Raw genomic sequence first — 14,393 nt, 5'->3', positions numbered from 1 at the left:
TTTGCATGTTGTATCTCATAGAAGAGATAAAGCCATTTTAAAAAACAAGCCAAGACACGTCACGGTTCTCATGTTTATCAAATGTGGCAGTTTTTATCTCAAACCCAGCTGATTTTGAGGTAATACAAAGAACAGTCACAATACATGAGAATTTTATTTTCTAAAACAGACTTAAATCTAGATAAAAATAGATAATACGTAAAGAAAAAGTATATTACACTGTTCAAGAGGCTGTATGTGTTTTAAGTATGTACAAAGTTCAAAATATTCTGAATATGCCCAAAAGTTGCTGTTGAATGAAAACAGACTGCAATACATAAAATAGACTTCGAACCTTAATTTACAATATATCAAGAGTAATGGGAAAATGGCAAAACACTTTTAACCTGCTGTTTTAGACTGCAGCTTTCTATTTTCCTTCCTTATAAATTATACTCTGAGGCAATGTCACATTTGCAGCCTTTTGTGCATTTTAATTCATCAAACTACAAAAAGAATCCTGTTTTAGGTTAAACATGACATGTGTCACGCCCAAACACAAAGAGACAGATTGTTAAGACTAGATGCCATTCAAATTCCAGTTCTGTGGGCATTCATATTTTCATGGTAAAGTAAATTGTTCTTTGCACATACCAAGAATATCAAACATTGACAATGACGCCAAAATGTAGAATTTGTGTTATAAAAAGTATGCAGCATAATGTGCTCATCTCCCTGTAGGACAAAAACATGTAAACATATCTCTGCATTAAACTGAACATTGCTCAGAGTATGGCTTGTAAGTCAGTACACGTGTAATTTCAAAAACAGTTCTGGCTGGGCAATAAAAAACAAGCAGCGTTTCAGCTGCTACACTGATGCTCCATGGGTGCACCCAAAAAAACAAAACAAAGTGAAGTAGAGGACTGGTAGGCAGTGCTTGGTGCTCCAGCAACATCCCATCAGCAAAGATCAGCTGAGGGCTTAAAGGATGCAGAGTAGCAGGGCTGGTTCCTGATCTGACAAGCTGGTGTACTAGTCTATCCAGAGCAGGACTGCTATAAGTGGATCCTGCTGCTGAACGCAGCTCTGCCGTTGTTACGTTAGTTGTGTTTCTAACATTGTGAGCTGACTATACTGACATCACAACAGTTTATGATTCAAAATCTCCCAAACCATCCTTCTTCTGAAGTAGGGCATGTGCTTCTGTGAATAAAAAAAAAGAAAGGTCACATAGGCCATTTGTAAACCATTAGCATGACGATTAACATAATTCGTTGTTTGCGGTTTGTGATTACCTGTGTGAAAGTGATTGGCTTGTCTTTGGTAATGTAATCTGCATATTTGCATGTGAACATTCCACAGTCACTGCCATTCATCTGCTGTGGGATTTCCTGAGTAGAAGGGGAAAAAAGATGTTATTGGGCATTCCACAGTGCAAAAAGAGTGATATCTGTACACAATTGAAAGGATATTTGATTAATAAGAATGACTAACCAAAATTCCAAATGGGATAATAAACTAAACTAAGTAGGCTAATGCTGCAAATCACATTTTGGGGTGAAATTATTCCTAGACAAGCATCCAGTAGACATTTTGTTCTTGACAATGAAATAGCATTATTAATAGAGTTTGCACAGTGTTATAGTTTTTCTTCATTCGATATTTTAGATGTATGCCTGCTCGCATGACTTGCCTCACCAAACAGAACAAGTTACCAAGACCTTCATAAGGACTTTACATAAAACACAAAATGTACAAGTAGCTGATTTATCCTAATCCTGTAAATGCTGTTTAACTATAAATGGGTGCAAATGACTGAAATGTAAACAAATTATCATTTGGTTACAATGCTGCAGCATGAACCTGGACAAGTTGGCCAAAGATGGAGGTACTGCTAACCCCAAGAACTAGAGCCTAGAATATTCTGCTAATAATGGAAACCTATCCAAAATTCCTAAAGTTTCCTAAGTTTGACGACACAGAACGACATTGCACAACAATTAAAAGTAGACTATTTAAAGCTGGTGTACGTAGGACTTACATGGCGCTTTTTGCTGTGCAGAGTCCAGCCTGAGGTATCCAGTTCTTTGCCCTTCTTGTCCTTGCTTTCCTGTTGCAGGTATTCACTGGGGAAATAAAAATTATTTTCTAGATACTTTGATGGCTCATAAAAATCAGTTTGCAGGAGTTGCATTCAACAGACAACTGTATCAGATACTTAAACTTACAACAATATTCTGCATGCTTCATCATTGTTTCCTCCCATAGAATCAAAGTACAGGATAGCCTTTTTGCGGAAATCCACCACCTGAGAAAGAGTTGTAAGTAACAATCTTGGGGTTTATATTGCAGTTTTTAATTTATTGTTATTGTACAAGTTCACAATTATTTCCATCAAGACTTACAGAGAGGCACCAGTGCACCCCCAAGTGGACAGGAACCAACAGGATGTCTTTAGAAAAGATGTCCATCTTCTTGGTCCAGCGGCGGACAGCGGAATAGCCACTGCTGCGCAGCTTGGGATAGAAAAAAGTGTTGAACGTATTGACTGATGGCCAGCGGGGGTCCTTGCTACGCTCGACCAGCAGGTTCATGTAAAAGTTGATCACCTGAGAGATTAAGGAGGAAGAGTTTCAATTAATTGGGCAAGCACTATGGCTCAGTTCTGCAACAATTATTACATGCACAAAACAAGCATGGTGAGAAGAGTGTGCCCACCTGGTGTAAAATTAATGCCTGCTTATAATTCACACACAGATAACGTGTACTCACCTCATCATTGAGCCAGTTGAGGTTGCTGAGGGTCTGCAGGTCTTTGCGCGTAAGACTGAGACCAAAACCTTCACTTAATACTTCGTGAGAACTACCTCCTCTCAGCACCCTGTTCACCTCGGCTTCCATTTCCTTAATGGAAAGAGAAAACGTAAATTATTTCAAAAATCGTACAGCCTGCATAAACAAAAAATAGCCAATACTCAGGTTTCCAGACTGTGACAATTTAGTCGGTTTTTGAAACAATTTTTGGTGGGCCAACTTGCAAATATCCCCCTTTTCCTTTTTAAGAAAAATCACTATTGTATATAATGTGAAACACCAGGAGGGAGGGAGATTTGGTGTGGGAGTTTGTGTATGGCCCTCTAAGCTCAATACACAAGTTGTGTGGGTTCCTGCCTCCCCCTCATGTCAAAGCGGGTGTCATTGTTTACAACTTACATGATAAGATGAAGTGGAACTATCCTTTTGGTCACAAAAAGATGAAGAAAAAAAAACACACACCACGAGAATGAATTGCGGGAACAGCAATCAGGTAAACTTCTGTTCTCTCCTCTCCCAAGTCTGATGTCAGCAAATAACAGTAATGTTAAGTTTATGTGCTAGCTTGTAGTGCATCTCTCTCTAGTAGTCAGTCAGTCAGTCAGTCAGTCAGTCTGTCTGTCTGTCTTGCTAACCTAGCCGGGCAGTGCCTCTCTTGGTCGATCAGTGTTGTGTCTGTTTTATAAATGCCAACAAGCAACGAAAAAGACAACCGTGTCGGATGTGAAGATGCGTTCATATTAACACTGGGCGATATGAACCAAAAAGTCATATCCTGGTACTGTTAGGTTGAATACCAGTATAAAATATATCTCAGTATAAGAGGGCTTGGGGCCTCTTTAGTTCTCTTCACACTCACAGACCTAACTAACGTACCTCCGTTCCAAACACAAGCATATAAGTTGCCGGGAAAAAAAAAAACAACTAACTTTTTCCCCCTGCCATTCCGTTCACAGCAGCAGCTGCCCACGTGTTGAGTGCATATTGACGACGTAGCCTAACAAAACAAAACCAACGTGGTAGCTAACGAATGACATCTGACTGGTGTGTTCACTGTCTCTTTACTTGGTTCGTGCTTGTAAAATATCCACCACTCTGTATCTCTCTCTATATAATATCCAAACACTCGGTGTTTCTCTGAAAAAAGCTACAATATGTCGCCTAACCTGGGCGGCCTGCCTAAATAAAGTGTATGTGTGGGAAACACTGACTGAACCATTGTTTTTGTTTTTACAAGCCACGTCTTCAGCAGTGTTGATCGGCATTGTGTCTCCGTCTATGTTGTTAGAGAGTTTGTGAGTAGACGGCTGCGTGTAGATGCAGAGGGAGAGGCAGGGCTGCGCGGTGAGGAAGAGAGACGAGCAAACGCTGTCAGGACACACATAAATTATGTCAACATCAAACTATATCGGTATAAACGGTATTGTCTAATTTTATATCTCTTTTGAAATTATTTCGGTATACCTCATTAAACCGCCTGGCCCTAGTTCATATGTGCATGCACAAAATGAAACTTGAAGCTATATGGACGTGATGGCACTCCTCTTGCACAGTGCACAGTATTTTCAAAACAAGTTAAGATCTCTCAGTCAAGGTTTACAACTCTGGACTAATGCAATGGATTGACATTGACCACTGGTTAAATACTGAATTAAAATTAATTGGCTGAAATAATTATCAATATTAAATTTTATTACTTTCTACATTTTTGTTCATGTAATATTTACTCATTTTTAGATTCTATAGAAAACTTATCTTATCATTACATCGATTTATTTGTGGCAACCCACCACAATATCAACGCTGACCGTCACATATTGACTTTCAAATCATTATTTTTTTACTATTTAAAAATGGGTAAAATTGTTTTTGATTGTAGAGCTGTGCGCTGCTCAGCGTCTCCACTTGCTCGCTCCCTTGCTCTCTCACAAACACATTAACACCGGACCCGTCTGTGCTTAGCCTTCGTGCACAATCTCCATCAAAACATAATATTGCGCTGGAGGTAGGATTGTTGCCAATCATTAACTTGCACAAATTTGTCCAAAACTAATGCACTCAAGTTACCTCTGATAAGTTAATCTGTCTGTTATACTTAGAAGATTATGTCTTAATATATTCTACATATGGTAAATGCTGTGATGCACATGAAGATACAATGACCACACCTCTGTGAGTTCAGGGAATTCTGGTATCTCTTCCAAATGTTTTGGTTCTTCTGTCACAAGAGTCAAAGGAACTTCCTTCTCCAAAGGAACTCGTACATGGACCTCCACATCTGGGCTGCGTTGACCCTCTTCAGACAGGCGCTGGGAACCAATGACAACATGGTTAGTGGGATAACAAGAGGTCGAGGAACAACAGATATGATACTTTGGTGGTGCACACCCACCTGTTGCAGCAGCTGGGCAGCCAAGGCTTCCTGCTCTTCGATCTGTCTCCGTCTTTCTCTTGCCCGAGAGTCATACATACTAGTCCTACAGTGACAAAAAATACATGTTTTCCACTATTCCCACTTAAAATCTCTGAATATTAAATCTTTTGTAATTGAATACATTGGGAGTGTACTTACAGTTCTTTGATCCATAGCTCAGCTTGGAAACATGGCACACTGTAACGACAGAAATATGTATATACAAATTAAACAACTGAGTTGACTCAAAGTACATCAATATTAACTACAGAAATGTAGTTCATGATTTTAAAACAATGTAAAGAACAAAATAGCTACAATTAGTTAAAACTAGTACTTACCTTGAGCTGTCTTGCTTTTTACCCTTTTGTTCATTTACAATAATTACAGAGTCACCATCATGAGCTGCAAGAAAAGACAAGGAGATTACAACCCAAGAAGAAATACAGGAGCACGCAAACATTCAATTCACCTATGTATCCCTTTTTTATAATGCCTATATTTCCATGAAGGTGGGATAAACAATTATAATCCAATACAAACATAGCAAATATCCCCTCACGATCGGCTTCTTGTCCGTTCTGTGTATGTGCTGAGAAAAAAACAAAAAAACCCCCACAACAACTGGTGTTTGTACACGTCCCTGGCTCTGTAAATGGGAAACAAACAAAGTGGCTATCACCCCGCCACACAACACTATTAGAGCCATTCCAGCCATAATTCGTGCCTCAGGTAATCTCAAATTATTTGCCCACAGACATTCAGTTTACTTTCTAGTTCACCAAGATATGGCATGATGTTAGCTATAGTAGCATGAGAGCTGTGAGTATCGCTGTTTGGAGCTGGTGTGCTGGCTCTGGCCGTCTCGTCCTCTCTGCATGTTAGTTTTGCAGCAGCAACTGTAGCCACAGTTTGCTGACCCACAACTCAGCTACATTACTTGCTGTGTTGTGGTTTGCTCTATATCATGGTATTTGTCGTGGTGTAGGATTTCACCAGAATCGCTCACTCCACCTTTAAATGTGTGGGAGAGAATTTTACCTGATGATTGCGTGTCCTGAGAGGAGTTGTCCTGCAAAACAGATGGGGAGGGAGCTGATGTGAGAGTAGCTGCTCTGCTGGAGCTGAGGTCCATGTCCAGAGACCAACTCTGGATCCCTGGCCTGTTGGAGGCCCCCACTGGGCTGGGGAGATTGCTGGAGCTCTGGCTAGACATCCCCCTGGGGCTCGGGGGGCTGCTGGCATCCTCTGAAGTTCCTCCTGCTGCTGAACCAGCAGAGGAAGTGAACTGTAGCAGTCTGCGGCTGGTGGTCAGGAAGCTGGTGCTGATGAGAAAGTGACAGGGGTAAGCAGTTGAGAAAGCAAAGCCTATCTAGATACAGTCCAGTAAGTGATAAAGGATATAGGAGTGTGTTAAAATGAAACACGTAAATAGTTCCTCTACCCAAATAAATGTATGGAGAATATGTAATTCCATTACAGATGGATACCAAGTAGTCTTGCATATCCCTCAACCAAGGCACAACAGTGAAGACAAGCTGGAATATGCTCCATGACTAGTTTGACCTTTGTACATATACTGATATTAATATTGTTTTTCTATTGTTAAACTTCACTAAAGAAATTACCAGCACTTTTGAGGTAACTGTTTACTGCAAAGCTAAGCAAGTAAACACTTGTTCAACCTTTCATTCCAGGCTACGCAGAGTGAGCAATTGATGTAAAACTAGAGTTCAAGATAAAGGTTAAGCTTACATGCTTGTGGAGCCCCCCACTGGCCTGTGACTAAATTCCAACTATAGTCTTCTGTGCCGCCATACTCTGTACCCCTTTACATATTTCATTAATTGTACGAATACTGCATTGTTGAAGTCTACTGCATTTGTATGGATACGTACAAATCTCTGTGTGACCTCACGATGGCGTGTGAGCTGCCGTTGTGAAGAAAAGATGACTGACCACCAGAGACCATGGTCAGAAGCTGCCTATACACCTCCTTCTCCTCTTGACAAACAGACTGGACAAACACAGTGGAGAACCATGAAGTCAACAAAGAAATGCAACAACAGAGGTATCACATGGTGACTTATTTTTCTGATGTCTGACCTCCTGTGCTGTACAGCGGGGCCTGGCTCTGTGTATGCGGACAGATGAGGTGCTGTGTGTTGGGCTCTGCACCACTTTGATGGGAAAGGTCTTCTCGTACATGCTGGTGCAGGAGCTGCTTGACGCTCCACTGAATAAACTGCAGACACAAAATGACAGTGTGGTAATCAAAACATCAACTGACAATTGTAACTGACAACAGTATAATGATACATCCTGTAACAAAAAGTAACTCTTCAAATGAGGAACATTTTGTTCTACAGTCAAAAATCAGTATGTAAGGAATACCTTGGTGTTCCATGTGGTCGGAGATTTAGGGGTCTGCCTAACCGTGGAGAGGGGTGCAATTCAGGGGTAACGGAGGGCGTCAAGTTCACAGAGTGTCCATTTGTTTTTGGCACTTCTCGATGTATAGGACTCATGCACACTTGTCGCCTACAGACTTTTGATCCCACAATAGACTTGTCATTACGCACACATTCTAGAGTTGGGAGGAAATAAGACACAGTACAAAAATTAACTTCTCTCCAAAAGCTGAAAAGCCTCAATAAACACCAGCAATTGTGATGCAAACATGTATACAATACTTTAAGTCATAATCTTACCGAATTTGGATGTTTTCCACTCCAAAGATGTTGAGGGAGCAATGAATGTCTCATCAAGAGAGTTCCTTTCAACAATCTTAAACCAAACACATACATGACATGTTTAAATAAAGGCAAAAATTGTTTTGACATATCTACAGCCAGGCCTCAAAAATTAATTTCTTACCGGGCTCCCTGCCCAGACGTCTGCTGATGTTGAGGGCTGTGGCTCTCCAGGTGGAGGGCCAGGGGAGGCAGGGAGTATATTTCTCAAGGTAGGGCTCACATTGTTCCTCATCCATGTAGCCACACTGGAGCTATGAGTCTTAACCCCTTCAGCTGCAATCTTGACTGTGTCAATGAGATCTCCTTGAGAAATTTAAAAAAAAGACAGACATAGATAGACTGTAAGTAGGGTTGCTACTTCTCCAACTACATCCTCAAATTTACCCACCATAGTATGTATCAAAGTGAATGTTTAATTACCCATTCGAGATTTCTTTATCATTAAGCCATCGTTGTTATGTCCATCTTGCAAACTTAAGAAAAAAAAAAAGATTTGTGCCATACAGTTATTAACACATTGCATGCAATTCAACAAACTGAAAATAAACGGTTTTCTTCACATCATAACAAACGGTTGAAACGTTAAATGACCAGCGAGACAATGAATGGTGAAACGATAACGTTATTTACACTGACTCATTAAAAAACGTTAACTTCAGAACAAGCTGGGGTCCGTTTAATTCCGTCTCTTTTTAAACACACCGTCTTTTGAGCACACAAGGGAATAACGCTTTTACAGCTCATACCATTCAATTGGTCTTTTCCTCCTCATCTGACCATCTCCCGGTGCCCGATGTGCATCAGAGTGCTCCGCAGCTGGAACACCATTGCGAAGATTGGCAAAGCTTGTTTCTATCCATCCGTAAATTTTATTCAACATGGTTCAAAAGTTTCAGAAATAACGCCGTCGGTTTAAAGATAAATCGTTATAGCTGCTTTTTGCCTACCTGTCAATATAGTCAAACCAAATGAGGCTAATGCGCTTCATTCGACTGAGGCAGGTTAGCTGAGGCTATTTCAAAGGCTAACACTACTCACAATTTTCATTTTACTTTCCCATGAAACGGGCTAACGGGCTGGCTGGTTAACTAAGAATTAGCTAGTTGCCTAGCTAGCACACTATGCTAGCTAACGTTGTTAGCCACACGGCTAATTTATGGAAGTATGTTTAAATTCCAACAGGAATGCAATAAAACGCAACCAACGCGTTCGCAAAAACGGTTATCATTTTGAGTCACACCCTAACTCATTTATATATCCTAAACGTGACTTTAAATTACATATAAACTCGTTGAAGAATGTTATCTCCCGCTTCTTCCTCATTCAAAACCACAACATGGCTGAACATGACGTTCGAACATCGCACGTTGTGATTGGATGGCTGGAGGCTGTAATTCCGAGTGTGCCCGACATTTACTGGTTGGAGTAGACCATTTAACATTACGTCACACCCGCCTTCTGAATACAATTTTTATTTCCATCGTGACACCACACGCAATTATTTAGCGTTAGTCTACTAAGTCTGTTACTTTCAAATGTCTCTGTCGCACTCGCGCACATACACAATTGCATGTGGAGGAATTATATTTTGAATGAAATAATTTTAAGGACCCGATCTTTATGCCAAACACTTAACTAATTTAATTGACAGATGGCAAAAATGCAAACCAGGTTTATTCAGTTTAAAGATAAAAGTAGCTATATGCTGCACATACCTATAGGCCACATGTTATTTACAAGTAGGCTTTAATTTGTCCAATGAAAGTTGTAAAAGACAAAACAGATTATGTTGTACACCCTACATGGCATGGTGTAATAAGTAACAACATAGCCTTTACCTATGGTCCTTAAATACCATTACCTAGTCTAATCTACAAGCAACTTTATATACAGCTGGAATTTCCAGAAAAGAATTTTATCTGACAAACTTGTAAATAACACATCAAGGAACTGCGAAATACTTTAACAATGCAAGTGTGTTAGCATGTGATTTAATCAAAGTAGACAAAATTTTACTCTACTACATGGAGATGTTTAGGCTGAAAAAATACTACTGAAACTAAGCTCATTTTGTCCTGTGAAAAGTGGCATAATTCTATAATTTCTCACAAGTGACTGACATTGAACAACATATGTTGAAGCACATTATTTATTTAATCAGAGAGAACCAGCGAGTGTATTCATACACATTCACAATTTAATAAATTAATACAGAAACACCAATGCTACAGTGAAATGCAGGGTGCTCTTAAAACAATAGCCTATACTGCATCAATATTGTCAAATAAGGGTAATCCAAGTACACTTTAGAAGACCTAAAAATTCATTTCAAGCTTCAAACTCATCACTTTATGTCACACACTTTCTAAAATATATCATTCTGTCGTAAAAAAAATAAACTTCAAATGTAATGTGACATATCTTTAACAAATATAGTAGGCCTTGTCAAAAGTTAAGAGTAAATCCATGCATTTATGGCACTGTTATATTTATATTCAATTGTCATGTCACCTCTTCAAAAGGATTAAATAAGTTTATATCATATTAAGACCAAAAACTATAATAATTCTGTTTCTTGTAATTCACAGTATTCAGACAACAGTGTATATGAGTGAAAACACACGAAAAGTCTGTAAGTCTTTTAAGTTTTTTTTTTTTTGTATGTGTATGTATGCTTTCAGTCACTAAATCAACACCCACAAAAATAGTCCAATGATAGGATGACTATACTTAGCACTGTTTGGGCTCTTTTCAGTCATGCATAATGTATTATATAATCAAATACATCTTAAAGAGCACTGACATCTATTGTTTGTAGTAGATATGTGATATCTAGATAGGCATGGACATGAAGATACCCATACAGCTTCAGATGAACAGTCACAGTATGTTTTATCTACATTAAATGGAGGAAGATCGCCACATAACGTGGTGTGGATTGACAACATGCTAGAGAGCGGGAAAAAGTTAGTGAAATTTTGGATGTGAATACTGATGTATGTTGATGTACATGTACAGCTGTACAATGGTATAAGTATTCATCAGTATCAGGCAAAAAAACAAAGCTGTTACAATTGGAAGCATTGTCATCACAATCACTAAAATTTTAAAATACTCTTATCGTATGTGTGCCTTAATTCCCATACTGGTGTATCCCTTGTCTTTAGAAAAGAAAGGTGGAGCGATAGTTTATTCTCGTTTTGTTCCAAAGATTTGGAGGAAGAAGGAGAAGATATAGATGATATCTAGGTAGAGGTTGAGAGTGGCGAAGACGTACTCCTCTGGACTCATGGCGTAGCGTTTGTTTCCCATGAGGAGCTGCGTGTCAAATGCCAAAAACTGCAACGGAAATGACGTCAAGTAAGACATATTTTTTTATTGTGATAGTCAATAGTACAATGCACAATAATTTTTATCAATAATGTCTTGACAGTGTCTGTACTCTTACCATGGTAAACAGTATGGCTCCCAAGGCAGCATAGGTGGCATCCAACCAGGGTACCTAAATGGCAAAAATACTTTTTTAGATGTGATTCCAGTATTATCTATTATAAAGGTCCACCATGTTATTTCTAAATGTATATGATGGTACAATTACTAAATATGATCTAAATTTAGGGTTGGATCTGCATCAGTCTAAAGTCTAATATTTGTCAGACTGTCAATTTTCATTCGTATTCCATTTAACTATATCCTAGTTGTCTGGAAATCCTCCACGTTCCAGTCTTGCATGACACAAAACTGGTGTAATTGCTTGATTTGGATAATTGTACTTACATATTGAAAGGGAAGGACAAGCGTCAACACCAGTCCAGAGATGAACATGACCATGCAGAACACAAAGAGCACACCTTGGTATGATGTCACATCAAACTGGATGGTGGAAAGCACATAAAATCAAACATATTAGTATGTTAATCCAACGGCGTGAAAGCTGACACACACAAATGATTTCCCCACTCAATCATGCATGCCAGATAACATAAAAAGTACAGAAAAGGAAAAATGTATTTCTCCCACCTTAGTTTGGAAGCTGAAGATTGTGACTAGGAGACAGACTGCTGCTGTGATGCCCAGACACATCACCACTGACTTTGTGTTGTAGAAGCTATTAAAACAAGAGACATGCAAAACTTACTGAAAATGTTTCAAGCTATTTCAAACAGAAAGCACAATACATTTTTATATAGACCTACATCACTGGCCACACACACAAACTAAGATACTGTAAAGGAAATACATTGACACCTAATTATCTGAGTGCAAAAGCCATCATAGTAGCCAGGGTCTAAAGCAGCAAGACACAATGCAAAGTAACACAAGACAGTGTACCTGGACAACATCCCTGTCATGTAGGACAGCGAGAGGGTCTGTAATGAGACATTGTGATAGTCATGTGAAATGCAGGCATGTGTTAGAATCTTTTTAGACAAGCCATAGCTGGAGAGCAATAACTTTTATAATTCATACTCATATATTTGGTTTAGATCCTGCTAATTTACAATCATTCTGTACCTAGGTTTGATTTGAAAACACTGCTCATCTAAAGCATACATAATTCAGTCTATACTTGGAAACATTTATTAAAAACCTAACACATATCTGTCTTGTACTTACAAAGATACCTAGCAGAATCAGATTCCATGGAAACTGTCTCCTGTAGGAGTGAGTAAAAGATTGGAGGGTCAATAATGTAGTTGATTTACTTTTTATCTTTTCTTTTTTTTGATGTTGTACATTTCATTTTGAAAACATTTACCTTGGTGCAGAGCAGCAAGACAGGGTCAGATATGTGACAAAGAACACAGCGCTGTTGAACAACAGAAATATTGTTAGATATTTAGTTAGATAGGAGTGACATGGGCAAACATGTGACTGTGTCTTACTAACTAGAGAGTGACAAAACCAATATTACTTACTAAGAGGCCCAGTACCACCCAGGGTTGGTTTGAATGTAGTCCTTCACAGGGTCACTAAAAGCAACATAATCTTAAGTAAGTACACTACCCAGAGAATTTGATCAGAATTACTTGTTCAATATCATAAAACATAAGAAAAAATGAAAAAGATTGGACTAACACTTACCAGAATGTGAAAAGAGACACAATAGCGAGAGTGACCAAAAGCTGGATCATCAAGATGGCGTACACCTTAGAGAAAGCAAGTTAGAGTGAAAAAGATCGGTTAATTGTACATGTATTGTATGTGCTGGTCAGGCTTTTAAAGTTTAACATGGCCATCTGAGGTGAACTGCAAGTGATAGAGCAGAGCCAACATTGTCATCGGCGTGATCATAAAGCGTTTGATACCTTACGGATGAAGACCCTCCTGATGTTGCGATCATCCCAGGTGAACTCTGTCAGCATGTCACCATCACTGTAGCAAGGAGCACTGGTGCCTAGAGAACACATTTATTTAATATAGTAAATGTCAGAAATGACAGACTAACTTTATGAGTGAAAGATAAGGTGTTGTAGTACCTGCAGTGGCTTCCTCATAGCTGGGAGGAGTTGGTGACACTAAAACTTGTCCACTGGGGGAGCCATCGGTGGCCTTGTTTGCAAGTGACAGCTGATAGCACAAAAGATGAAAAATTTGTTATCTTTTAGTTTAAACTTAATGACTTCCTATCTCATTAAGAAACAACCCTACTGTTAATCTTGTTTATTCTGGAATAGTGTATATATATATATATATATATATATAGATATCTGTAATTGATATTGCCACTCAATTAGCAATTTGCACTCAAGTGCTGCACAAAAGTTTCACAAAAAGTTCTATGTTATAATTTCATATCTTAGGTCTGTGGAATCCATTATACTGAGAACTTTTCTCAAAATAATGACTAAAATATCTCAAAAATAAAGACTAGCCTAAATATCACAAATGTTGCATCGCAACATAATGAGAAACTTTCTCAAAATAATGACACTTATCTCACAATAATGACTTAGTATTCAACATAATGAGAAACTTTCTCAAAATAATGACATATCTTTAAACCACTTCAGTTGACAGGTGGTAGTGTTTTCACTTCAACTGAAACGTCTGCTAATAGCAGTAAATATTGTCTAACCCCTCAACAGACATATCAACTGCGTAATCCTAGCTGTCATGCATTTCGTACAACAAATAGCCTAAACATTTAACCCATTTACATTGTTCATAACTGCAATTATCTTTTTTTCTATTTGAGACATATATTGATAGGCCTATAACTTATGATAGTTAAGCTCTATTAGCCCCAGCCTGTGCCTCTCATGTATTAGCATAAGCTGTAGCTTATAGCTCACTTTCTTTAACGCTAATTGTTATTAAAAGATAATTAACCAGCGATGTTTAAAAGGTCGTTTAAAACATTTACAGCTGTTCTGACTGTATTTTCAGAACCATCAAAGACTGTCCTAACCATTTTGGTGAAAAAA

At 38.7% G+C, this 14,393-nt stretch overlaps 2 protein-coding genes across 6 annotated transcripts; both read right to left on the bottom strand.

Annotated features, from left to right (window-relative positions):
- Positions 1-59: 59 nt before the first annotated feature.
- Positions 60-9,352, bottom strand: senp1 (SUMO specific peptidase 1). 4 transcript variants are annotated; one of them, XM_046055757.1, is made up of 19 exons: positions 8,913-9,352; positions 8,712-8,817; positions 8,386-8,438; positions 8,087-8,268; positions 7,921-7,996; positions 7,604-7,796; positions 7,316-7,454; positions 7,108-7,226; positions 6,251-6,534; positions 5,551-5,614; positions 5,369-5,407; positions 5,189-5,273; positions 4,965-5,105; positions 2,755-2,886; positions 2,388-2,591; positions 2,211-2,290; positions 2,024-2,108; positions 1,278-1,373; positions 60-1,185 (listed from the first exon to the last, which is right to left on the bottom strand). In XM_046055757.1, exons 2-19 carry the CDS (start codon positions 8,735-8,737, stop codon positions 1,123-1,125), a joined length of 2,061 nt encoding a protein of 686 aa, XP_045911713.1. In that variant the 5' UTR covers positions 8,738-8,817; positions 8,913-9,352; the 3' UTR covers positions 60-1,122. The 4 variants fall into 4 exon arrangements, with proteins under 4 accessions (XP_045911713.1, XP_045911714.1, XP_045911712.1 ...); XM_046055758.1 differs by having other exon boundaries at positions 8,712-8,781; XM_046055756.1 differs by having other exon boundaries at positions 8,712-8,781; positions 9,246-9,336.
- Positions 9,353-11,137: 1,785 nt separating this feature from the next.
- Positions 11,138-14,384, bottom strand: LOC123974824 (protein lifeguard 2-like). Of its 2 annotated transcripts, none has more exons than XM_046055762.1 (12): positions 14,378-14,384; positions 13,446-13,536; positions 13,275-13,363; positions 13,051-13,115; positions 12,885-12,938; positions 12,725-12,775; positions 12,583-12,622; positions 12,298-12,335; positions 11,986-12,073; positions 11,743-11,838; positions 11,414-11,467; positions 11,138-11,304 (listed from the first exon to the last, which is right to left on the bottom strand). In XM_046055762.1, exons 1-12 carry the CDS (start codon positions 14,378-14,380, stop codon positions 11,155-11,157), a joined length of 819 nt encoding a protein of 272 aa, XP_045911718.1. In that variant the 5' UTR covers positions 14,381-14,384; the 3' UTR covers positions 11,138-11,154. The 2 variants fall into 2 exon arrangements, with proteins under 2 accessions (XP_045911718.1, XP_045911717.1); XM_046055761.1 differs by lacking the exon at positions 14,378-14,384 and adding an exon at positions 14,127-14,355.
- Between the last annotated feature and the right edge of the window lie 9 nt (positions 14,385-14,393).

Source organism: Micropterus dolomieu, linkage group LG08 (assembly GCF_021292245.1).
Source record: "Micropterus dolomieu isolate WLL.071019.BEF.003 ecotype Adirondacks linkage group LG08, ASM2129224v1, whole genome shotgun sequence".
In the NCBI taxonomy this organism is placed as follows: domain Eukaryota; kingdom Metazoa; phylum Chordata; class Actinopteri; order Centrarchiformes; family Centrarchidae; genus Micropterus; species Micropterus dolomieu.
Note: the sequence above shows the minus strand (reverse complement) of the source record. Positions and strands in the feature narration are given on the sequence as shown.

Coding starts and splice junctions, on each gene's coding strand:
- LOC123974824 (XM_046055761.1), bottom strand. CDS start 14,168: ATGTCTCAAATAGAAAAAAAGATAATTGCAGTTATGAACAAT. Junction 12,623..12,724: donor TCTTGCTGCTCTGCACCAAG/GTAAATGTTTTC, acceptor TCACTCCTACAG/GAGACAGTTTCCATGGAATC. Junction 12,074..12,297: donor ATGACAGGGATGTTGTCCAG/GTACACTGTCTT, acceptor TTGTTTTAATAG/CTTCTACAACACAAAGTCAG.
- senp1 (XM_046055754.1), bottom strand. CDS start 8,845: ATGTTGAATAAAATTTACGGATGGATAGAAACAAGCTTTGCCAATCTT. Junction 2,592..2,754: donor TCAACTGGCTCAATGATGAG/GTGAGTACACGT, acceptor TTAATCTCTCAG/GTGATCAACTTTTACATGAA. Junction 2,291..2,387: donor GGGTGCACTGGTGCCTCTCT/GTAAGTCTTGAT, acceptor ACTCTTTCTCAG/GTGGTGGATTTCCGCAAAAA.